The sequence below is a fragment of the Cottoperca gobio genome, chromosome 15 (assembly GCF_900634415.1).
Source record: "Cottoperca gobio chromosome 15, fCotGob3.1, whole genome shotgun sequence".
Taxonomy (NCBI): Eukaryota; Metazoa; Chordata; class Actinopteri; order Perciformes; family Bovichtidae; genus Cottoperca; species Cottoperca gobio.
Window position 1 is genome coordinate 12,807,412 of NC_041369.1, and position 25,104 is coordinate 12,832,515.

At 41.5% G+C, this 25,104-nt stretch overlaps 1 protein-coding gene across 1 annotated transcript in view; it reads right to left on the bottom strand.

Moving 5' to 3' along the window:
- The window catches only part of wdfy4 (WDFY family member 4), a 43,834-nt gene extending 18,840 nt beyond the window's left edge, over positions 1 to 24,994 (bottom strand). Inside the window, 46 exon segments of the mRNA XM_029449337.1 lie at positions 29 to 104; positions 754 to 945; positions 1,078 to 1,155; positions 3,566 to 3,675; positions 3,765 to 3,956; positions 4,055 to 4,176; positions 4,269 to 4,507; positions 4,677 to 4,825; positions 4,926 to 5,052; positions 5,604 to 5,762; positions 5,845 to 6,024; positions 6,115 to 6,234; positions 6,310 to 6,476; positions 6,812 to 6,893; positions 6,895 to 7,015; positions 7,144 to 7,222; positions 7,649 to 7,746; positions 7,876 to 8,034; positions 8,357 to 8,430; positions 8,583 to 8,735; positions 8,860 to 9,050; positions 9,140 to 9,251; positions 9,332 to 9,483; positions 10,068 to 10,299; positions 10,391 to 10,569; positions 10,818 to 11,036; positions 11,125 to 11,201; positions 11,399 to 11,627; positions 11,773 to 11,864; positions 12,015 to 12,229; positions 12,329 to 12,422; positions 12,570 to 13,291; positions 14,354 to 14,544; positions 14,680 to 14,781; positions 15,047 to 15,177; positions 15,785 to 15,924; positions 16,015 to 16,247; positions 17,435 to 17,595; positions 18,190 to 18,379; positions 18,943 to 19,132; positions 19,210 to 19,338; positions 19,796 to 19,923; positions 20,664 to 20,775; positions 21,985 to 22,242; positions 23,387 to 23,459; positions 24,461 to 24,994. Coding sequence (XP_029305197.1) covers positions 29 to 104; positions 754 to 945; positions 1,078 to 1,155; positions 3,566 to 3,675; positions 3,765 to 3,956; positions 4,055 to 4,176; positions 4,269 to 4,507; positions 4,677 to 4,825; positions 4,926 to 5,052; positions 5,604 to 5,762; positions 5,845 to 6,024; positions 6,115 to 6,234; positions 6,310 to 6,476; positions 6,812 to 6,893; positions 6,895 to 7,015; positions 7,144 to 7,222; positions 7,649 to 7,746; positions 7,876 to 8,034; positions 8,357 to 8,430; positions 8,583 to 8,735; positions 8,860 to 9,050; positions 9,140 to 9,251; positions 9,332 to 9,483; positions 10,068 to 10,299; positions 10,391 to 10,569; positions 10,818 to 11,036; positions 11,125 to 11,201; positions 11,399 to 11,627; positions 11,773 to 11,864; positions 12,015 to 12,229; positions 12,329 to 12,422; positions 12,570 to 13,291; positions 14,354 to 14,544; positions 14,680 to 14,781; positions 15,047 to 15,177; positions 15,785 to 15,924; positions 16,015 to 16,247; positions 17,435 to 17,595; positions 18,190 to 18,379; positions 18,943 to 19,132; positions 19,210 to 19,338; positions 19,796 to 19,923; positions 20,664 to 20,775; positions 21,985 to 22,242; positions 23,387 to 23,407 — 7,177 coding nt within the window. The 5' untranslated portion in view covers positions 23,408 to 23,459; positions 24,461 to 24,994.
- Positions 24,995 to 25,104: the final 110 nt, after the last annotated feature.

The following is a 25,104-nucleotide window of genomic DNA, read 5'->3' on the forward strand; positions in this document are numbered from 1 at the left end:
GAAAAATCACCAGGCAACACTCCTTTACCTGTGTCACCTTCAGTTCTGTTGTTTTCCTGCTCAGACAAGCCAGACCTTAAACCCAGACACAGCGTCCCTAGCACCTGTTGTAACAACATATGGCAGAGTTGAAGGTTGAACACTAATAATGACTAGGGATGCAATGATTATTCTGTAGAACATTGATATCGGCTGATATCCGCATGGTTGAACTCAGGACTCGTAGCTAGCATAAGCTGCTACTGCAGCTGCTAATTTGGCTGAAGCCACTGGCTAGTATTCTGCATTAAAAACACAAGGTGAAAGATAGCCATAACTATGTTTCTAATCATAGTGTTACATTTACATTTAACGTATGTTTCACAAAAAGAATGTTTTTGTTGGACTATACTGATAAAATATTCTCATTGAGTAGGTCGTTGTATAGCAGGCTGAAAAGGCTTTTGAAGCGGTTAGTTTTTTATTTGAAAGGAGTTTATATTAAAAGGTTATTCCTAAATATGGATGATTGAATTTGTGCTCATTCAAAGATGGTGTGATGAAGGGCAGAATGACTTTGAAAAAGTTCAGTTATTTTTTTAGAATGAAGATTTTAGTTTCTCTAGCACAACAGAGGGAATAAATTAAAAAACAAAAAACAAACATCGGCATCGGCATCGGCCAAATTGTAATTTTAAACATGGCTATTATCCTATAATTTCACAATTGGTGCATCGTGCTCCACAGATCCCGCTCTAAACTAAGAGGCTATACCCGTTTGGATCGTCTCAGAGCCTTTCTGCGGATGCGTGATCTGGTCCGGTTTGGTCCTTCAGCAGCATCTTGCACCCAGTCTCGGCTCAGCAGCACCCCTGGGCCAGGGCCGAACACAGCTCTCTCCCTCAGCAGCTCGGCCTCCACATGCAGCCACTTGGAGCTCACTCGCTCCCACTCACTGGCTCGTAACTGGGATGCAGAAACAGGCCCGGATAGAGGGAATACATGATACAGCGATAGACATAGGATAGGATACAGATCCCATTTTGGCTTTTTAATTACATTTATTTCAGTATATTCATGGACACATTGCTGTCAAACCTGTAAGTGGTTTGTCCTCATATTCTCGAACATGCCGTGGCCTCTCTGTCGATGTGACTCCATGTAGGACAGAAACTCCTACAATAAAAGGAGAGTAACCTGATGGGTGCAAATGAAAAGAGCAGGCGGCACAATCGCTCTTTCGCTAGCTCATATTGTAAACACACAACACACATCATGTTCACAGAGATTGTATATTCATAATGGTATTGTTGTTTCCTCATGCAATTACAATGCATTCATACAATTACATCGGTTCTAAATTGCATTCAGTGGGCAAAATAAGCTAGTGGCTACAGTCTTACAATAACCCTGTCTGGAAATGTAATCATTTGTTGGTGTGATCTAATTAACATAAACATTAATATCACTGAGCCACGCCACAGTCAAGGGCAAGGCTACTGTGTGTGTGCGCCTTTACTGTGTGTGAGTCGATTAAAAGAGAAAAGAAAAGAAAAAATAGAAAAACCCAAAACCGAGGCACGTTGACACTGCAGGATGCTCATGTTCAGCAGACACACTGGGATCATATTCTGACTGTTAACTGCTTCATTAAGCCCATCATCACAGCAGTGCTCGCTGAGAGACTAGTGAAACAACATGTGTCCATCCTCACAGCTGACCCAGGAAAGCCATTTAATTGACTGAATGAACATGCAGTAACTCTTTATATCTAGTCTTATTTACAGATGCTAATACTGTGTTTTGCGGAATAACCCTATTAATGCAATAATTGATTTCAAGTACAATAAAAAAACAAAAACAACAACTACTTCTGTAATACAAGAGATGCAAACATTTCAGAAAATCATTTCAGCCTAAATCCATGCGTAAAAGTTGACAACAAACTTTGACAAGCTCTCTGGAGAATGAAAACTGTTTCTCTAAATGACTGACTGTCTATCTATCTAAATGAGAAGTTGTGCAGAGAAGGAAATAAAGGAGTAATTTGAGGGGAGATTATAGAAATATTACAGACAAAAAAGAGTGTAATAATGAAGTTTGCGAACTAGAGCCGTGCTGCGACAGATAAGCAGCAAGTCGGCGTCATCATCTCCTAATTTCATTCCTTCATTTGGACAAACATAAGTAATATATAGCATTAATTACCCTATTTAGCAGATAGGAACCTCATTGGCTTTTTAAATGCTGCATTAAATACATAACTCATCTCTTCCCTCTGCAATTAACATCAGAACATCACACTCATTTCCATTTTAATGACTTCCCAACAATACGCCACCTTTGATGATAAGGCAACATAATGTCAACTTCATTCTGGGCTGGCAGTGAATGTGTAATGAACTTAACGTGATCATTAGTGCTGTTAATTATCTTTCTAATATGAGGACACAGATATGATTATGGAAACTGCATTCGCTGATGAAATAAATCTCTAGAAGAATTGCGCTGAAGCTTGACTGAGGACACAGTCTGCCTATCAGTCTCTGGATTCTCATTCATTACCTACAGTCGGCTTTAAAGCGCTTTTATTTTGGTTTAATAAAAGTAGATATCTGAGACTTGGAAACTATGCTCTGTAGAAATACATCACTGTGGATCCAGTGACTGAGAAGAGACTCCCCATAAGCTCATGACTTGCCGACTAAAGGTCATAAGTTGATGATCCGGGAATTAATTAATGACTCACTTGGTTTTTCATGAAGATGAATGGAAAATTAACAGACTGGCTGACCACTACTGATGATTTGAATATCATTTTTTTGAACGCTCGCTGCATGCAGCAACCTGCTCAGAGCGAAGTGGTGCAACACACAGCAGAGAGGGAGAAGGCAAACATCCCTCCCTCTTCTTCCCTGCCTCTCGGACGGAAAAAACAATTCATCACCCTCTCTGATAGCCTGTCAAAGACTGATATGATAAAGAATAACATCAAATGAATAATGTTTTCATCAGATTGGTACCACTATAATTGCCCACCCGGTTTCTGTCGGCAAGAGAAGTGCACAAACAAGAACACACACACGCTTTGTGGGAGTGAGACAGACACACAGACGCGGTAATTTCATGCCTGTGTGCCTGAGTAATATGTCCCCGCTCCCTGCTCCAGATGGCTCGACGTCTTAAGCGTTGTGGGGGAACTAATGATGTGGGCCACGTGTTTCGGGGGGAAAAACAACAATAAACGCGTCTTTAACCTTCAGCAGCAAACAGTGTGTTGTAGTGAGTGTTCCCATGGATAGGCCTAACAGATATCAATTACTATGCCCACTCAGGGGCAATCAGCTGTGATAATCCAAATCCATTTAAAGAAATAATCAAACACCCCCACAGGGCTGGACGGCCCACAGCACAAACACAGCAGTGACTTTGGGATGAGTGTTTGGGCACAGTGCTCTGGGACGCTACGTCACCTGGGAAAAGGTAACGACCCCACACACCTCAAAGGGGACAACAGTCACAAGCATACAAATCTCTCTATCCTGCCAAAGAACCAAACACTGAGGGAGCGTGAGTGTGCGTTTACCTCAACCGTCACTGACTCTTTGCCGGGTCTGCCCAAAGCTGAGCGAACAGCGCTGCTGATCACATCAAATTTCTTCTGAGGGCTGCTGACAACCTTCTTCTTCCGAGACTCTGAGAAGACAAACAAAATGTTTTAGTTTTTTTTCAAGAACATAAAGTTTACATTCAGGCAACTTCTCCTTTTAGTTATTAGAGCTAACCTGTGTGTAGCAGCCAGGCTTTCTGTGCAGTCTCCTCCCACAGTGGGCTGATGTCACTCATGCTGACGGGCCTCATCTCCGCCGTCTGGTTCGCTGAGATCTCTATGTTAGAGGTTTCTTCAAGCGTGTGTTGCCTCTCCGCCATAACCTTTGACCAGCAGGCCTCCGCTAAGGACACTAGTTCTCCGTCATCTGGAACACGCGCACACACACATTAGTTCTGAACTCTCCAGTGACCCAGTAAACCTCTATAGACTGAGTAAATCTAAAAGAATGTTGGGCCTATATACCTGTGGTAATGTCTGCTCCGTTGCTGAGGCGTGCAGACTGTCTGCTTCTGGGGGCAAACAGGTGGGACGAAGTTTTTCTGTTAGGCGCTTTTTGCGCCACACATCCAAAACCTTCGGGGAAGCTACAGAAAATAAAGAAGTGCGATTGTTTAAATGACCACTACTGGTTTCAACTACATGTTTGAGTGTATCTGAATTTTGGTTTCGCTATTACCTGCCCGATCGTATCAGTAGCAGACAATGAAGCAGGCATGTGATGAAGTTCACATTTGAATTGTAAGTTGCCATGACAACATCCCAGCGTTCCATGAAGGTCTTTAATGCCCGGATGACACCGTTCTTCTCTTCTTGGGAATGTCGCGGTTGAGACAACAGATAAAGCAGGACTTTATTGATGCAAGAGTAGAGGGCTGACACCGTCTTCTCTTTCTGCGTTTGGCCTTTCTCCAGAGCCTAGAAGTGTGCAGCAGTGTATCCGTTATTAGCGAGTAATAAAACTGGAATGAAGTATTAGTGACCAAAGTGGCAGATTTTCACATTCCAGTGCTCCCATTGGTTAAAAGGAACTCTAAGGAAATATGAGGTGCATGTATGCTACTGTACGTCTATTTGTTTGTCTCACCACCACAATCTGATCTGCGAGGAAGTTGATCAAACTCTCAGAGTCTCCCAAGAATGATCCACTGTAAAGTTTCTGCTGCAGAATCTTACTGAAGAGTATCACATTCTCCATCAACATGCCTATCTGCCCCTCAGGCGTTAGACTGCTGTCTGAGAGAGGAGATAAAAAATCAGCACATTCAGATGATTTCTTTTTTTAATATTGATATGCCCGTTTGAGCTGTGAGTAAAGCATTTGTTGTAGTTCTACCTTGTGAGTTGAGATGAGTGTTGTTTTCTTCCTCGTGGCTGAGCATGTGGATAATGTCCATGATCAACTCCAGCAGCTCAGTCTGGACACTCTGCCTCTGTTCTAGCGATGCACCATCAGGGGAAAGCTGTGACAATTATACAGTATAGTTAAAAAAACAGGATTGAAACGGTTAAACAAAGAAATAGTTGGACATTTTGATGTGATGGCTGTTACTTATATAATGCTTGATTGACATCTTGTCTAATGTCTCTCAAAGGCTTGTCTAGCTGAAAACACCTGTTCTGTAGACCCCCTGGTGGTGACTCATATCATCAACAGTATATAGGCTCTGCCTTGTTTAGTAGCTGAGCAAAGAGTGGCACCTTCTGGAGAAATGAGAGTTTTGCAGTATTGTACTAAATTATGGAGCCTTTTTCAGTGGGAATGCATTTTGGCAAAAATATAAAATATGTATGTGTTGATGTGTTGCATGTATGTCGAAATTTGAGTGTGATCTGTGAACTAACAAAATACAATAGGTTATATTTGTATTTGTGTGTCTTCATTAAAGTGAAATATTTTTAAGATAAAAGGTCATTTCTTTAAATGTGTGTGTCTGTGTGTGTGTGTTTCTGTGTCTGTGTGTGTGTGTGTGTCTGTGTGTGTGTGTGTGTGTGTGTGTGTGTGTATATTCACCTCCAGCACCAGAAGGAGAGGATGGTCGTTGGTGTTGGCAGGCATATTAAGAAGACTGTCCATTAGCAGAATGCGGATGAAGTCGCACACAGGCTTCCTGTTCGGATGACTCTTGAATGTTTCCTCACCTTCATTCACTACGCAAGGTTCAACCACGCCCTGAAAGAAGTAAACAAACCATTGCATAAGACCAGAGATATGAGCACTGTTCTATTTCATAAATCCAGAGTAGCACACAAACCTCTGAAATGTCCAGAGGGTATACAACTCCAGCGAGTGTATGGAGGAACTCAGGCGATGCCCACAGTGGGTCTCTGGGCCGGAGGTTATGGAGAAGACAAAGAAACTGCATCACGCTTGTTGGGAGCTGCATCTCCCATGAGGCATCAGTGCCTAACATGTGATTTGCTGGACGAACAGGCTGTTTACAAATATAAACAATAATAGTATTATACATTATCAATTTGTTGTGAAACATACTAAAAAAGGTGTAAGATTATTACGTTCTTACCTGAGTGATGATGACTTTGACTAATTCCAGCAGAATTGTTGCGGCTTCAACACAGAGCTGCTGCGCAGGAGTGTCTGCTTGGCTGTCAATCAATGACTGCAGGATATCATCCAAAGGCACCTGATGACACATAATGAGACATTATGACAGGGATAAAGACATGGCTGATTTAGAAGATGAAGAAAAAGTACCTACATTTCCCTCTGTAGTGTGACTGGCCTTCCTCTCCAGCATCAAAGCAGCCAGGGCCTCAAACACCTGAGGCAGGTGAGCGTGTCTGATGAGCAGCCCCTGCAGAACATCAAAGCCTGGACACGTGGTGCTGAGGCACTCATTAGACCAAGAATGGGCTCGAAGGTTGTCTGGTGACCAGTGACGAGGCAAAGTGATCAATGATAGCAGTTGATTTAGGATGAAAGTGAGAGTCAAAAAATATTCTAATAGACCAATATAATCTTAAGGAAATGTGAACTAACTAACTGTTGTTCATTTTCACTGAACTGAATGTTAAAACCCAAATATTTCTTTAACAAATACCTCATTTTGTCAGGAAATATAATTTCTAGATTAACCACTTTACACATTATAATTGTGTATTAAAATAACTTCATGTCATCACCATATGGTTCCAGTGAAAGTCAACATGACAACATTGATTTCCCTGCTTCACTCTGAGAAAGTATTCAACTTTATGTACCCAAGACAGCAAGGGGCTCCTCCATGCCCTCTATGAGTGTTGCTGGGAGTACCCCCTCTCTGAAGCTGCTCTGCTGGCTGGGACGTCGACAGAAAGTGCGTGAGCAGGACGAGACCCAGTTTCAAGGTGGAAGGGTGGAGGTGGGGCTGAAGAAAGAGCAGGAACCAATCACTGCCCAGGGCATCGAATAAGGCCTTCTGCGGACTAGTGCGGAATAAAAACATGACGACACTAATTCAGTTAATGGTTCTGCCATGGCATTCTGGCGCATGAAATACTGGGAAAATATGTTCCAGTTTTGGTTCAGCTAAGTTGAAACAGATGCCACTCACTCTTCGATTAGAAGGCTGTCTGAGTTGAGGATTTCGCAAAGAGAGAGTAAGAGCTGGTTGCGGGTCCAGATGAGGCCAGCTGGATCAGAACATTGAAACAATTAAGACAACTCGGGGTTCAACACCGGGTAATAACTTGTGTCATTCATTATTTTGTTTTTTATTTAACTAAGCCTTTATTTAACCAGGTTAGTCCCTTTGACAAGAGAGACCGGGCCAAGAATAGCAGCAACACAGAGTTTCAACAATAAAACACTAACAGGCGAACACAGACACTCAGATTCAAGTCACATTAAAATGATGAGATAAAACATTTGCACACCGACAACCTGGACTTGTTCGGAGTTACTATATTTTGAAGTTAAAGATCAGTCTGTAGATTATTCCATGCAGTAAGTGCAAAAAAAACTAAAAGATTTATTTCCCAATTCAGTCTAAGGAAATAACAAATCAGACATGAGACATGTAACGTAATGTACTTTATAAGGTGTGGTTGTGTTTGTACCTGGTGTATCCTGTAAAAAATCTGCGTCAGATATCTCATTGCTGCCTTCATTCATGTTACTATGAGGAGGGAGTGTGTAGACCAGGAAGAGCCCAAGTCTGACAAAACAAAAGGACACATTTCAAACACAGAGCTATTCCTTAAAAACTTAATTTATGCGATATCTTTATGTGAAAACTATAAAAACAGGAGCACTTTGTTGTGGCTGGTTTATTCCCAGACTGTACCTGCTTATGTCCAGAGCGGTGAAGTGAGCTTTTAGGAGGGTTGTGATGAGAGAAGAAATGATCTTAACCTTCTGAACTGTCACAGAAGGATTTGAAAGCTCAAATAGCAGCTTTGGTAGGAGGCCTATACTGTGCATGGCCGCTGCATTGTTGTTGTCACTGCTGACAGAGAGAAACAGAGAGAGCATTAATATCAATCACAATCTTTTCCCAAGGACAGAAAATCTAATTCCGCAATCCATGCACACATTCAGTCATGCTCTCCTCTTCAGCCTCTGTGACTGATTCTGTTGAACATTCCCTTGACTAGTTCAGCTGTACATTTCCGTGATATTGATGACAGGCTGCTGTAGATGTTGACAGAACAGCTGATAAAGTATGTTGTCATTCCTGAACAAGACCCTCTTTCATGTGTAATCTAACTTGTTGGCCATGTGACCTACAGCATGTCTGCTCACACGCTGATAGCTGCGGACATTACCTTGAGGACTTCAGGATTTCAGCAAAGTGTTTCAGAACTGAAAGGTCCAGATTATCTGACGTGTTCCTCCACACCTGAAAAACATAGTAGAATGAGAGAGCAACTAAATGTTAACAATTAGCTTCCAGGTGCACTTAAAAACGTTTCAAATAAACACTGGGTGAAGATAAACAATGATCCATTCCCTTCATCAGATGCACTTTTATGCTAAAGTTTGGATGCTTACCTCCAGGTCACACAGCAGAGCCTGGAAAGCAGGTGTGTTTTGTAGGCAACCCGACTCAGAGCTCAGCTCCACTGACCTAGAGAGATACAGAACCAACTGAAAGGTTCTGTAGCTGACCTGACTGCGCTTCATCTTCAGCAGGAAAGCTAACAGCTACAAGGAGAGCAAAATATATATATATATATATATATAATATATAAAAGGACAGTTCACAACAGTAACGTAGCAGAGTACATAACGTATAGCTACTCCAATGATTTTAAAAGGTCCAACAGACCTTGTATCCATTGATGCGGTTCATTTCCTGCTGCATGGCAGAGTTGGTCTCCAGCACAGAAAGAAGAACTTTGACAGCTGCATACAGAGAGCTATCATCTGGCGCCATTGCAACTAGACTGAGAACAACTGCAGGCCCACCGACGTACAGGAAACAATTGGATGCACTGCTGGGGGTGAACGTACGCACACCTACAAGGAAGAGGAGGAGAGCTTAATCATTGCGCCTGCAAGAATCAGCTTAAGCGCAACTAAACTTTTCAAAATAACACTTCATTTACCAAAATGTCCAACCAGGGCTGCTCCTACGGTTCGAGCTGTACCGTTAAGGTGCTGGCTGATGTTTTGAGCTAGGAACACAGGGGTGGAGTGATCCCTAGAGGTTATCCCCATCTGTAATTGCACACAATGATTGTTACTCTGTATCAACAACACAATAACAAATGCATAGCTTTAACATGAACTCCTCTCACCTCTTTGGCAATCAGTCTGCAGTCCACCTCATTGTAATCCTCTCTGATCTGCACCACAGTTGTTAATTTGGAAATTGCTGGGTTGATGCCAAATGAGATCCTCTCTTCAGGAACCAGCCTGAGAGGGAGAGACTCAGCATCTGGATCATGACCTGGACACAAACACAGAGGCGGGACAATGCAGGTATGTAGAGCAGGAGTGAGTACATTTGACTTTAGTTAAGCAGTTATTAATGTGTAACCATAAACATCACTATCTATTAAGAAAAACTAGTTGTGAAATTGCATGTAATTACAAAATATTTCTACGTCAACATGGTCTTCACAGGAACACTTAAGTACATTTGTTCTGCATCAGAATATAAAAGGTCCCCTAAATGCAGAGAAAATCATGCAGGAATGCAATGAGCACCATGACAACATGATTTACCGCATGCAAAGACATAAATACCAAAACGTTACGTGAACACTACATTCTTAACGCATCTAGAAACAACCTTATGTTATTGAGTAATATTGATCATATTTTACTCAAACCACAACTAAATATATTTATTTGACTTACAAGTCACATTATTTGTATGAAGCACATTTAAAAACAACCCACACACAAGTCAGAAAACTGCCACATCAGGAGGATTAAAACTCAAGTGAGTAAAGTTACTGTTTAACTGTTAGTGAACAAGACATACTGTAGAAATCCTGTGAAATGATTGCACGAGATCTTGTGGCTCACCTGTGCTGCGCAGAGCCTGGAAGTTGCCATGGTATGCGGTGCCTTGTGTGTACATGACGGCCACAGCCTCGGGGCTCAAAGCTTCTTCAAACAGGTAAGTTGGACCGACTCGCCACACCAGAGCAGCATGGTCCTTCCAGAGCGCTGGCGTTCCTATCAGTCCGTACACATCAATCACAGCTGCAGGGTCCATGGAGGCATACTGACCAGGGAATGGCTGAATATACCTCATCTAAAAGAAAATGCAGAGGCTATGACACATGAATACATAAATGCGACATTAGTTATCAGTTAAATCATCAGTTTCTCTCCTCTTGTCATACTTTTCCTGTCCCCACTGCTTTGCTGTTCAAGTAGGCTGAAGTCACACAGGTCTTCTTCACGTCTTTGGCCATGACCACAGCCAGGTGGTGCCACTGACCGGGGACCAGCATGTTGGAGCAGGGGAACCTCAGCGTTGTAGGCAAAGAAGTGAGTGTGGAAACTTCTGGCTCCATCATATCTGTTAAACAAACGTGGAGAAAGACATTCGGTCGATCTCTGCAGTATAAACTCATGATGTAACTATTGTGCAGATCCACTTTAAACAGTGATAAGGAATAGCTGACAGGTTTAAAGGCTTGAAAAGAAAAAAAAAACTACAGCGCTACACAAATTATTCTACTTTCTTTAATCAATTTTGTCAATCAATAAATGTTATGTAAAGTTCACTAAGGTCAAATATTGACCACACTTTTATCACTCTCTTACCCAGGTATGTAAATGCTTCCTCCTCTGTGGAGATCACCAGACAGCCGTCGTAGGCTGAGAAGGAGATTGACAGACAGATGTACTGTTGTTCAGTCCGGGACATGTGGCGAACCACTGACAGGAGACGGATTGGGTGGGAATCACAGGCTGAACTAAACCGATTGATTTGGAACCAGCAGGAAAATGTGAGACCAGCTGTAGGGGGGAAACCGCGGCAGTCTAAAACATGGGAGAGAGAAGATTAGGCATTTTTATTTAGATTTATTCAGAAATATGAGAGTATTAAACATTTAGACTCATCAATTACCTCCTCCAATTCCACCTGTTTGGATTGAATCTGCAGCCACTCCTTTCACTGTAGCCAGAGAGGGCAGGAAAAGGCAGCTACAAAGCATACAAAGCACACCCACATGTTTAACATAACAGAGCAATATCCTCACAAGCCAAACCTCACTGAGGTCATTTTTGCAGCACATACGTTATATGATCCTTTAGATTATTAGCATAACTAGAGGTTCCATCTAGCCTAGTCTATTTGATACTGCAGGACTACGAAGGCACCCGGTAAAACAAGAACTCACCCGTATCCACTCTCACTCATGTCAAACTCTACAAAAGCAGGTGAGGAGGAGACCCGGTGTGGCCTGAAGGTGCGCGGTGATGTCATGGACACCAGACTGATGATCTGGTGGACAGGGATTGCCAAACCAAGAGAGGATTCACTTCGAGTTTCAGACTGTAACAAACTGAAGGTCCGCTTCAGTGTCTTTACTGAAGATCCCGACAACGCATCTGCATCAGTACTGTGACCTGGTTTAGACAACACAACCAAAATCCAATGTGTGACCTGCGTCATGTCTGTGCTTGAGAGACCAAATTAAACCGTAAGAGGATTGAATCTAACAACAGAAAGATTAGGGTTATTATAACAAAACAAGACTGTACCATTTGAAACAGGGAGCTTTGACGTGTGGGTGACATTCTGGTTGCAATTGCATGGTTTTGTCTGCCAAGCACATGAGTGGGTCCCCTAAACACAGGAACTTTCTGGGTAGGAAAAAGGAACAATCACATGTCAGTTACAGAACATTGTAGAACACATATTGTAAATACATTTAGAAAGCAAAAGAAAATCCAAAAGTATCTTAATCTTCAGTGCAATAAATGTCTGAACTTCAGAGAGTGAGTATGCTTTACCTGAAGTCAGAATGTGCGATTGCCTGTGAGGAGAGCTTCTCAAAAATACGAGTAACAGGTAGATGTAACGGGTGGTTTGGAGCCAGTAACATGCTCTGACAGTGGGCCAGGAGTGTGGAGACCAGACCCCCCTCGCACACCATCTGCCGGTTTCGCTCAGATTGAACCATATTCTGGATGTGGTTCGCCAATGAGAACTGGACCTCCATAGAGAGCTGAGGAAAAGGGAAAGAAATGTGACATTCTGGGGCCCTATTATGTATTTATTAATATGCAAAATTAGGGACTATGACATTTTCAGTCTAGAAAGGTACCTGTGGGTCCTCTGGAGTAAATACTGATGGAAGGAGGGTCATAATCACTCGGATTGCTCCTGGATGAAGAATAACATGATCGCAGGTGAACCTACTGTTAGCCAAGCAAAAAACAAGAAAGATACGGGTTGATACTTGTGAGATCACATATAGACCCCATCCACTCACTACCATATTGATATGAATGTGGAGGAAATTCCTTTTATAGAAATATTGCTTCCAAGTGGATAGAAATATCCACCTGTATCGAGACTCTGAGCTGACTGTGGAAATACTTGGTGCTGTGTTTCTGGATCTTCCCTGCGTGTCCTCCGCAGACTGCAGGCCTGATCCCAAGTGGACAGGAGGGGACCCTGAATATACTCCTTCATGCCCTGCTGGTTCATTTAGTTGCTCTTTATCTCCGTCACATTCTTCCTCAGGCTCTAGTCCCAAGTTTAACTCTAGAGGAGAGTAAGTCCCTGTGGCGAACTGGTCGAGATAGGAGAGCAGCCTTAAACATGTCCGAAGAGTGACGGGCAGATTAGGCTGTGGCGTTGTGGAGGGAGCTTGAGGGGCCTCTGCTAACCCAACAAACTGGTGAAAGCTCTTTCCAGGAGACTGGTTGTCCTCTGCAGTGTTGAGACAGGAGCCCACCTTTCCATCAAACTTCTCTTGCTCAGGGCCTACAGTGTGGAAACAGCCCAGCTGGAGTAGAGCCTCTGCCAGCCTTTCATAAAAGCCACCAGTCTCAAAATGGTGTGCATTTACTGTGTGAAGATGCACAGCCAGGGCCAGAATGTGGAGAGTGAGGAGAAGGAGGTCCAGCAGCGGTTGGTGCCCCAGAGACTTCCACACTTCTGCCTGGGGAGAGTCAGACAGAGCTCCTTCCATGTCGATCACCAGAGATAGGAGTCCGGTGAAGCCTCCTGCTCTCCTGAAGGCGTCCCAGCTGTTGGGGCTCTCCAACACCTTCAGCACAGACTGAAATACAAAAGTCACGATAAAAACACAATAAGTTGATTTATCAGGATTATTGTGAATATCCTCACACGAGTGACTTAAGCTATCAGTGATCATTTGATGATTATCAGGATAATATTGTGAATCGCAATTACAGTATCTTGGTCAGGATAACCGTGACATTAAATGTTCATATGGTCCCATTCCTATTTTAGATATACAAAGTATTTTAATGATAGACACTAAGCTTTGCTCAAAGTCTCAGCTTTTAAAAGCATCTCCCTGGTCAATTAAAACAACGTCGTGAAAAATAGATGAAACGTATAGATATATCATAAATCATTTCTGGTAACTAGTTTTTGGAGGTGAACAAAATCACATTAGCTTTATTCAATTTAGAGACCTAATCCATCAGGTAGGTAATGTGTGAGGCAGAACGCAGAGGGAAATGTGATTAACTGAAACTGGAGTAATCACAATGGCTCTTAACACTTGCCAACCCAGGTCGTACCCAATCTGATTGCAACCTGCTTTAACCATGTTAGTACAAAGAACACACACAAACACACACGCACACGAAAACACACAAACACACACAATGACAAGCTCCTGCATGCATTCACAAACAATCAAAAGCATACACACTCACACATTGATACACACAATATCTGCAAGTAAGTGCTCTTCTTACTGCCATCTATAAAAACGGACACATACAGTGGGTGTGTAACTTAGTTTGGCCTAATTAGATCTATGTCCCATTCACTGATCTGATAGAGGTGGTAATCTTCAGAGTGCCACAGCACAAGGCTGCTGGCCTAATCAAATCGGCCCAGAGTTAACAGCTAAACCTGTTTTAGCAAATCAATCTGCATTTGTCTTTAATGTAATCGGGGTCCCACATGCTAAGAAAATAAATTCACTAGCTTATTATGTTTTAAGTGCATTACAATTTGTTATGATTTGATGTAGAGTGGAGACTACGTTTACAGTTCAGCTGAGATCACTGCACATCTGAGTGTTTCTGTACGTGTCTGTGCTGTCGTCTGTGACTGTGGGTGCATGTGAAATGTAAGTAAGTACCTGCAAAAGGTCCCGCTTCAAACCAAGTTCCTGTTGTGTAGAGGAGCAGAGGGCTCCTATGGCTGTACTCATGAACTCCTCAGGGTTGATTTCAGCTAGCTGCTCCAAAATGCTCAGACTGGGACCTCGATACTGATCCTCATCCAGGAAGATCTTTATGTAGGGAACCATGCCAAGTTCTCGCACTGAAACTGGAATACACATGCAAAAATTAACAACAGCAGTTTCTAGCCCTAACATAAGTAACAGAAACACAAATATTGCAGATGAGTGAAAGAGAAAGGAAATAGATTTTATTTATTTTTACAAAAAGTGAACGTGTATACCTGTGTTTTTGATCGAACGCAAAGTAAGGGTTGACACAACTTGAAGCATGCAGGTAGTGAGCAGTCTCTCACTGTCTTCCACACATGGCAGCTGCTGGGGATCTAAAGAGCACAAGAACTTCAGATGCAAACTACAGAGTAAACATACAAGATAGACATGTGATTACTAAAACATACTTGCTGGCCCAAGAACAAAGGTCCACATCAATTGTATGTCAAAATCACTCACTTTGAAAGTACTGAATAATGACTGTGTGTTGCTCAATCACACATTTGCTGTAATGACGTGTTGTGTCAAACAATCAGTCTCTGTCTGCTCTAAGTAATTGTACAATCATGATTACATCAGAAATAAACATGTTCATACTTTTTTGAGGGGAAGATACAACTCCAGCCTTCCTGAGGATTTTAGCTCGCCTACGAATTTCGCTGAGCAGCAGCTCCAGCAGGCCCCAGTCACTCAGCACCTCAGCGAGCATACCGCTGTGCACCGTCATCCTACAGCGCAGAGGAGACAGATCTTTGAAAAGAAAGTCCACTTTACCCGGTAACACTTTATAATAACCATCATTAACAAATGGCAAATTGACAGTTTATTAAACAATTAAATGCTAATTAATAATGTTTATTAATTGTAAGCAGTGCTATAACAGTTTATTATTGCACACATTATAACACCTATAAGCATCTATAAACATTATTTAGATGGAAAGTTTGTCAATGGTTTATAATTGGATTCTGGTCCACCATGTATATAATGTTTATAGATGTATACATGTTGAAGGTTTCAAAATCATTTGGTAATCATTCACAAATAGTTAGTGAAGTATATAAAATGTTATAATGTGTGCAACAATAAACTTAACAATTATTATTGTAATTATTATACAATATATCATTTATGAACTTATTATTTCGTATTACACAAAATAATAATGGCAGAACATAAATTATAGCATTACTAATCACTATTAACTAAAGTGTAATATTGATTTACTATTTATTAGTGATGGTATTTAGAAATTGTTACATTATATTTGTTTGGCTATTTCTTATTTACATTTAAATTAAGATCATAATTTGTGTACCAACTAGCACTGCTGACCTGTGAAAACGCTTGAGAGCCACAACTCCAAACTCTATCGCTGCGACTCCTCCTGCCAGTGTCCCAGCCCAGTTCTGCTTCAGCACACCCAGCAGTGCCCGCAAGGTCTCGTGGGGGATGTAGTTCAACTTAAATATTACCTGCAGGAAAGTATTTAATCAAACCTCAAATGCCTGTTGTATCAAAGAAAAAGTATGCACAGGGACTTTTTGTTGTCAACTAAGACGTACCATCTCAAGCAGGGAAAAGAAAAGTTTCTGGACTGGTGCTGGTTTACGCCACACACAGACAGCCAGCTGGGCCATTGACTGGACAGTCCACTCCAAGAGGAAGAAATTGGCTGGGTCTCTCTCCCATATTGTCTGTATGGTTCGAAGAAGCTGGCAGCACAAACGAGAGTCCTGAGATCGCAGCAGGGAGTCCTGCAGCAGTTGGAAGGCGGGCAGGTTTTTTACTGCTAAACCTGGAGACAAAAAGGTACATCAAGAGATGAAGAATTGAGAAAGTGGCAATACACCTAACTTGTCAAAGGAGGTTTCAGACCTAGTTCATATTGAATATAATATAGTCTACATGTTTGTTTATCTAGACTTTTTGAATTCGGAAAACAACATATTCTTGAAGTGCAAAAACAATATCAGCCTGAGGTCAATCTAGTCAAAAGATCTTCTGAATTTATTGCTCTATTTATAAGATTTTACTCTGGCAAAGACAGAAGGTCAATTTCATATAAAAATGAAAACCAATAAATTACAAACAACACAGAGCACATGCTGAATCCAATAAACTAGTCAAGTTATACATACATAGATAGATTGAATACAAACAACATGACAGGCATGAAGGTAAAGGAAAAGAAGCATAATCTGTCTTGATTGAGTTTGTTCGCTCCATTGTCAAAATATTCAGAGTAGGTCTTAGATTTGGGAGCCAAAACACACTTGCGTTTGTTGGGAATAAACATAAACCTGGTTAGTAATAGGATTCATTTTCACACTTAATCAAAATTGCATCAGAACCAAATAAGATCAGCACAAAACAGTCCCTGGTCCCTCTGCTGGAAAGAGATCTACTCCTTGATGTGATGGATGGGTGCGGAGTGTGTGTGTCTGTGTGTTTAATCGGATGGGTGTGTGTGTGTGTTTATTATGGACACTCTATTTATGAGTGTTGGATGGAGGTGTGTGTGCATCGATGATAGATGGCTGGTTGCTGTAGGCCAGTGGTGAATGGATGTGGAGCATCCTAACAAAGTTAGAGGGGAAGCCTCCACTTCATCATCCCAGACATAATCACCTCAGCTTCCTGTTAACCTGAGGGGTGTTGTGCACTGCAGCGGGGTAGCAGGGGAGGAATGGGGAGTCAGGGTGTGTGGGAAATCAGGAAAAGGGAGGAGAGCAGTTTGGGTGTGTTATATAAGGGCAGAAGTGCAAAAGAGGGATGAACTTTGTGGTCATTTGGGGGACCATTCCCCTCCCTAAGCCTATCTTTGCTGAGTCATGCATGTGATGATAATTAGATGGGTCGGAGGGTGAATTTGGAGGGGTTCAGAGTGCATGCTCATGGCACAATCAACTGTTCGAGATAATTAGGGAGGGGTGGCCAGAGAATAACAACACAGAATTTACAGTGAAAGAAGACATGACCTACCTTTAGTGAGGGGCGGGTCAAACCGAAAGGCTGGAGGTTGGGGGTTGGTGACACAAAGAGTTACTTTCAGTTCAGTTTTTCCAAGCAGGGTGAGATACGCAATGAGAGACAGCAACTCTTCCACAGGCTGGAACTGATCCACAGAAACTCCTTCCTCACAGCTTGTGATTGTGAGATGAGACAAAGTTAAGGGTGCATTAAGGGAGTGCCCTACATATTCCACTTTAAGAAACAATCTCAAAAAATAGCTAAAGCAAAACCAGAACTGTGATCACTTTAAACTTGACATGTTGCTCAATCTATTTAGTATTTTCTACTTGTGTATTGTATATTTGTATCTGTATAATGTCACTTGTTATGTTTCTAACCCTGCCTCTGGACTACGGCTGTAAATTAGCGTTCATGCTTCATAACTCCAACATGTTAACGTCTTGTATTGATATGCTAACGTTTATCAACGTGCTTCGTTCCCATCAAAGGACAAATAAATAAATGAATAGCAGAGAATAATACTGGTCTCTCTGTACTGACTCTAAGAGCACACAAATTACCTTCCTATGAAGAATGGCATCCTTTGAAGGGGCTCTATATTTACACCGCGAAATTCCACTTCATTTCTAAGAATCTACTCTTGCCACCAAGAGGACAAAGATCCTTTTGATTCCTTTTCTCTTCTTAAACAAGGAAGTGCATTCTTAGGGTAAGTCTCATTTCAATCCTTTCACCTTTCTTTTTTTTATGTCCCTTTCTCTCACCGTTTCAGGATGTGTTCAAGGGCCTTGTAGCCGTTGTTGGTGTCAAACTCCACGAAGAGGGTTGGATTGAGAGGGTACGTGTCTCTAATGAAGCTGAACACAGCCACAGCCACCTCAGCTAGCAGCGGCCCCGAGACATCGCCACTGATGTGCAGCAGGTTCTGGATGCAGATACGCATGCAGTTCTTGCCTAATGAGTAAAAAGACCAAGTGCTCTTGGTTAGTGAAGTATTACTTGCTCAGAGATGTACAGTGCATCACAACAATAGAGTCCGCACACTTAAAGTTTATCATCACAGACAAGTAATGCTTCAAGCACACTTCTCTTAAGACTGTTTTTTTTAGCAATAAAGTACCTGGTAGAATAAAAAGCATCACTCGGGGCTTGTCCTCACCCAGGTTTAACAAACAGCGATAAGAGTTGTGTGAGAAGAATATCATGCTGAAGTGCAAGAGTAAACTTGTGCGTACGAGAACATATAAGTGAATTATCTGTGCTGATGGAGGCTTCATGTGAAACATACTTATACATTATGCCTCTGTGCTGGGATGTGTGGTCATGTGTCTCTGTATAATCAACCCATTACTGGAATGAAAATATCTGTCTGTCTGTCTGCACAAATAACTTTCCCTAAATCTAATTATTTAATGTCTGTGCAGCCTGTTTTCTGATGTAATTAAAAACCTATGTGTTCAGTGGAACTGGTGGAATATAGTTAGTATACTTGTCCAGATAGTTTTGAGTTCCCTCACCTTGCAAGCTCGGGACAGTGTTGCTGGTTGCCACAGCAGAGACTGCCTTGAGGACGCGGGAGGCCTGATGTCTCCATGCGACGCTGGTCTGGTCCCATAGTGATGTGAGGCCAATGATAAGACACTGTAGTTCCTGAGTTTCCACCAGTCTCTCCACATTGACTGGCTGCCTACAGAGCTGAAGGAGAACCTGGAAAAGAGCAGGGAAGAGGTTTAGAGTGTGACCCAAATCCAAAAAAATGAAATGAGGCTATTGTCTCAACTGACCTGTGTTAGCGGCTCCTGAAAGGTCTCTTCTATTGACAAGTTCTCCTTTTGAGATGAAAGGCACACGAGCAGGTACAAACATTTCACCAAAGCAGCGGGGAGCTCTGGGTTTATACAGGACAATATATCCTGCAAACAACACACACACACACACACACACACACACACACACACACACACACACACACACACACACACACACACACACACACACACACACACACACACACACACACACACACACACACACACACACACACACACACACACTTAAAGAAATGACCTTTTATCCTAAAAATATTTCACTTTAATGAAGAAATTTGAAGAGAAAGACATTTAGGAAAAAAATCAAGGAGTTTATTATTAGATTATAATAACTCACCTCGTTTTGATAAGTTTGATACATTGTGAAGATTTGTGTGATAATTATCAATACAATAAATTATGAATTTTGTGCAACGTCCATTGCCAGGCAAGGACATAAAAAGAGTAATTTCCCCATGAATGAGTGACATCCAATGTAAAAAGCTTTGGACAACATAAGTATGGAAACCTTATGTCACTTCACTTTAAACTTTTCACTCACTGAGCTGTCAGCTGTAAGCAACAGCAGAGACTTTAACAGCAGCCATCCTTGATTGTCTCTCGCCTCACAGTTTGTCTCCTTAGTGTCCTGCCTCTGGAAGAACTTCACCACCTCGCAACGAGCTCCCTCTAAAAACAAAAAAAACGTAACACGATTGTACAAGCGCACCAGCGTTCAAATAGAAAGCAAAACTGTATATCTAAAAATAAAAATGTGGGCAGATAAGTATGCTCATTTCTATTTTCAGAAAGAAAATTTGCATTCCATTTCTATTTATTTATTATTATTTATTTATCTATTATAGTGTCTGTTTTTGTGCTAAGCAAATTATTTGAATATGACAGTGACACCTAAAAAAGACCAGCTAAACCTTGCATTGAGAAAGAAAAGTCATCCTTTTTTTGTATAATAGCCACAACATGTACCATGTTAGCACCATATAAAACCCATACCAGAGCGGCATCAAAAACGAGAAGCATCTACTTCCCTAAAAACAAGAAAGCTTCTTCAGAAAAATACATCAACAGCCATCAACAGACAGACAGACAGAGGGAGTAAGACAGAAAGAGAACATCAAATTAAATAAATAGAGAAAACGGACTTAGTAGGTCCATGTGATACCAGAGAAAGCATCCAAACCTCAAGAAAGGAACTACATAATACGTGTTTCCACATTTTTGCAACCAGAGTACATGTGCTATAGCGTTCCATTTTCAATAACATCAGGGACATTTACAATAAGATAAAAAAAACTATCGGGAAATTACCAGCGCACACTGAATGCAGAAGTATGCAGGAGGTAGAAAGTCCCTCCACCTGGAAAAAAACACACTCTTGCATTTGCTATGATACGAGCACTTGTTAGTACCTGCAGGTCTTTCTGCCAGTCTGTTGTGGATGTTATGGATGACGGTATCAGCAGTGAGAGCTGCAAGCCCCTTTAGGTTCAAACCTTCAAGTCTACCACCATCCTCGCAGACCTGGGATCAGAGAGGAGAGAGTCCATCATGCAAAGATACTGGAGTGCAAAGAAAATAGAATCTAAATGTGTCTAATATGAATTTAAAGTTTTAGTGTGGAATTATTTGCATAAATTGACATGTAACCATATTATAGTTGAGAACTGCTTTGGGTAATGCACTACACTATAAATAATAGAAGCCAGTGCGTACTATATGCTGTTTTTGGTTCCATAAGAGGATATCGCATTGCACTGAGTTTACTGTTCTTAAGTGTGGCCCCACGTTCTGGTCAAATCTGTAGTCACACACACGCACACGCACACACACACACGCACACGCACACACGTGAGAAGGTTTCTTCATAACGATGATGCAATTCAGGCATTGAGAATGAGATATTCGTCTTCTTCCACTTAATCAAATCGAGGCCTGTAGATGCAGCGACAGTTCAGTAAACTGTATAGATTCACCGACCACACACACATTTGTTCATGGTGACACAGATAGGAATCAGCTGAGGGCCAAACATCTGACTGCTGTCTCATGCCTTTTTATTCAAGTGGTCTGGTGCAGTTTTGGAAACCACGGAGTCCTGAGGCATCCATTTAACCTTTTCAAGGTTGGAATTAATTCAAACTGTGGCTCCACTTTAAATTCTAGTAGATAAAAGTGTCTATTTGTTTTTACGAGTTTTAAAATAGAAACGTTCACTTCATTCAGAATAGAAAAAAATAACTCACTTGGTTGATTGCATTGCCATCAGCCATAACTTCTATAAATAGTATGGGCATATATATATGGTGTATGGTGTAATAACTCTTGTTGGTGTTTGGTTTGTCTGTCTGTCAGCAGCATTAGGGGAAAGCTACAGGCCTGATTAACATGGAACTTGGTGGAAGGATGTAACATTGGCAAAGGGTACCCATTAAAATGTGGAGCAGATTCGAATCACAAGGCAGATACACTAATTATTTATCACTTTCGTTAACATTGAAAGATGCGGCAAGTGGCTTTGGAGGAGGTCTGCGCTCTCCGAGTGTCCTTCTATTTATGTTCTTGTTTAGTTTGAACCTTGTTTTGAGTGTTACTTCTTTGTACAGACAGTGAAAATAAACAAATCATCTACAGAGGACAATAAAGGATGAATCTCATTCACTCTGAAAACGATGCATGGATGAACAATGAGGGATTAAAAAAAGCAAACATTCTTGTCCCGGTGGTTTATACCTGTATGTAGAGAGGCAGGACTTTGACTAGATGTTCCTCTCTCTGCTCTAAAGGAACATGGTCAGTTCTGTGGTCAGGGCCCGAGCATGCATGAATTCCCAGCTCCTGTAGTTGTTCTCTGAGCTCTTGTGAGAGTTGAGGATTCTTACAAGAGGCCTCCACTTTCTCTACCTTCACCTCCACAGAGACAGATAACTCCCCTGAAGCACTCAGCTCTCCGGTTTCCTTATTGATCCTTTCCCCTTTAGCAGTCTGGTCCTGGCGGGGAAAAAAAGAGCCAGAAAGGAGAAATCCTCAGATTGTTCCATCTTTTTTTTTTTTTTTTTTTTAAACAATGAGTTTACATAATATCCTAAATGTCTCTTAATCATATTTCCTTGGATTGTGTCACTTCCTCAAACAAATGTGTCCCAAAACAAACCTCCAGCCCTCCTCCCCCACCCACAGCACACTACATTGAGAAATCAACAGATCAACACAACCCACAGGCAGACATTTGCCATTTTAATAATTAGTAATCAAACTCTGTGAGGGATCCATGTGGTATAATTCATGCCCAATTATCAGTAATTGGAATTACATAATGCCAGTAAATGTTAATATTTTCAAACTTCAAATTGTTATTGCATTTATTTCATACCATATGTTCCTATTATTCTCCCTTTCTCCCGTGCAATTTTTTAGTCCGTTTAGTCAGTTCCTGAACTGCCGTAATCAGTGCTGTCACTTACAAGTTAAATTAATGTGACAGTTTAAAGAGCACATGTCCAGAAGATGGCCAATTGGGATTATGTTCTTATAAAATCAAATTATTGTGACATTGATAAACCCTAGAATGTCCTGTCCCTCTCAGTTGCCCCTAATATTGTTACTGATCATGTGAAATATAATTTAACTTGTTCACAAAGGCTGCTACAGCGTCAGACTGAGTGTGGGTGAGGAGTCCTGCTCCCAAGCAGACGTTACTCCATGACTGACGCTTTGACTAGAGCACTCTTTTCTCATTACAGTGATACTACTTTGGGCACTCTCAGTTAAGTCGCACACTCATGGTGAACAATGAGGGGCACTGGTGGAGGCAGACTGCTAAACTGCTAAGCCAGCGCTAGTAGAATCAGTTATGACGGTAAGTAAAGGGAAAGGAATTTCACATTCCAAAGCAATTCATTAATACTTTGAGGTTTTCTCATGCGAGTGTGTGAGCAAGAAGGCGCAAAAGCATCCAAAGTCACTCCTTACTTTTGAAAATGGAAAAGCAACACATTTCACTGTATTGCCAATGATATACAATCAAGTATGTCAATGTAAACACATGGTCACTGTTATATTAACACTTCTGCCGCCTTCAATATGCAGTTCAAAAGGAAAACTATCCATGCAACACGCAGTTAAGTCCTCTTACCTGTATTTGTGTGAGAGCCATCTGGGAGTTTCCTAGCTCTAAGAGGACGCTGTCATCTGTGTTATGTTATTTTCTGTTCCCATGTCAGGAGGAAAGACAAGCAGAGACCTGCTTATACATGACAAACGCTTACTATGCTGACCCTTCTGTAAAACTACCCACCCCTTACTAATCTGCACCAAGCAGACTGAACTTTGAACATGCGGAGCAACTCAAATCAGCTGGCCCAGGTCATGTGCCTTCTTACTTCCTTAGAGAAGCAGAAGTGAAAAAGTCTTGTTCAGCCTGTTGGATGGGGCCCTCCCACCACCACAGTCACTTTGCTTTTAATAGAGGTGTCATGTAAGACTGGAATGATATGAATCAAAGTGACAGGATCCCATGATTCACCAAAGATGCCAGCAAACACAACATGTAATAACAGGTTTGTGTGGAGAGATTGAAGGCTTTGATCTTGTAAGTGAAACAATTAAAAACTAATCATGTTTGTGCATGTGTCTGCTGATAACAACATGACAGAACTGTTTTAACAAGGTAAACAAACTTTAGAAAAAAAACAATCTTTTTTGTTTTTGGTTGACATAATGGGCCTTTAATCATAATGTAATGATCAGTGAGTCAGTGTTGTTTGAATGATTGTGGAGTGTGTGCACTGAGATTGGGAAATACAGTGTTTGTATTGTTAACAGAAAAATAAGTGCTAACATAACTTGCTACACAGCGCCATCTAGAGGGTTTTGATGGTATACAAATATGCGGACAGCAGCCAGAAAGGAGAAATAACTGTCCCGCAAATGAAAAGACAACATTATAACCTGCCCGTGTACTAACAGCCTTTTGTTTACTGAAGACGTTTAGCATAACAACTACATGTGGAATTAATTACATGAATAATGCTAGCTGTTATCTGTGGTTATCCTGCGCATATGTGGTGCATGCTAACTCCGGTTTATTTGGGTCTTAAATTGAATGAAGCAATTACGAATATTATCCAACATGAACATTTGAAATGTCTTCAAATAACGACGGAACACTTTCATTACAAAAAGAGAAGAACAATTACCATACACCTACTGTTTTCACTCAATAACGTCCTCCAGCAGTCACAGGAATCACCATGACCTGCTGAAATTTAAACCACTCTGACGAAACACTCACGAGCTCCATGGCACGTTACCCCCCCATTCAAGCCATTTTATTTCCTCTGCAGGCTGCGGGCCTGCTCACTGTTGTCTCGAGTCGATAACGTCATTTCTATAGTGCTTTGGTAGAGCTGTGGCTAAATCGTCGCATTGTTTCTGCAGTGTTAGCTAACTTTATTATTAAGCTAACAGCACGTCCGAGCCAACAAAAGCACTCTCATTTCAGTCCGTGTCGTAAACGTAAAAAAGTCTCTGCACTGCAGGTTGAAGTCTAATTGTAGTGAAATAAATGAATAATACCTAGCCTAAATACATTTAATGTATTGTCTATTAGCAGTTTACAATACAGATGTTTGTTTTACGCTGTAAAACGTTACAAAAAAATGTATTAAAAGTTTTTGGAAATTCCTGCCCAATTTGTCCATGCTTAGCATGACACAGACTAATTAAGTTAATTAACATTTGTTGTTACCAGACCGACTCTGGCGTTACCGTATATATATTGGAACCACGTGCCTTGTTGACGTGGTGACATCTCCGGTCATGTGACCTGCTGCAACCAACGAGGTGTCCAGG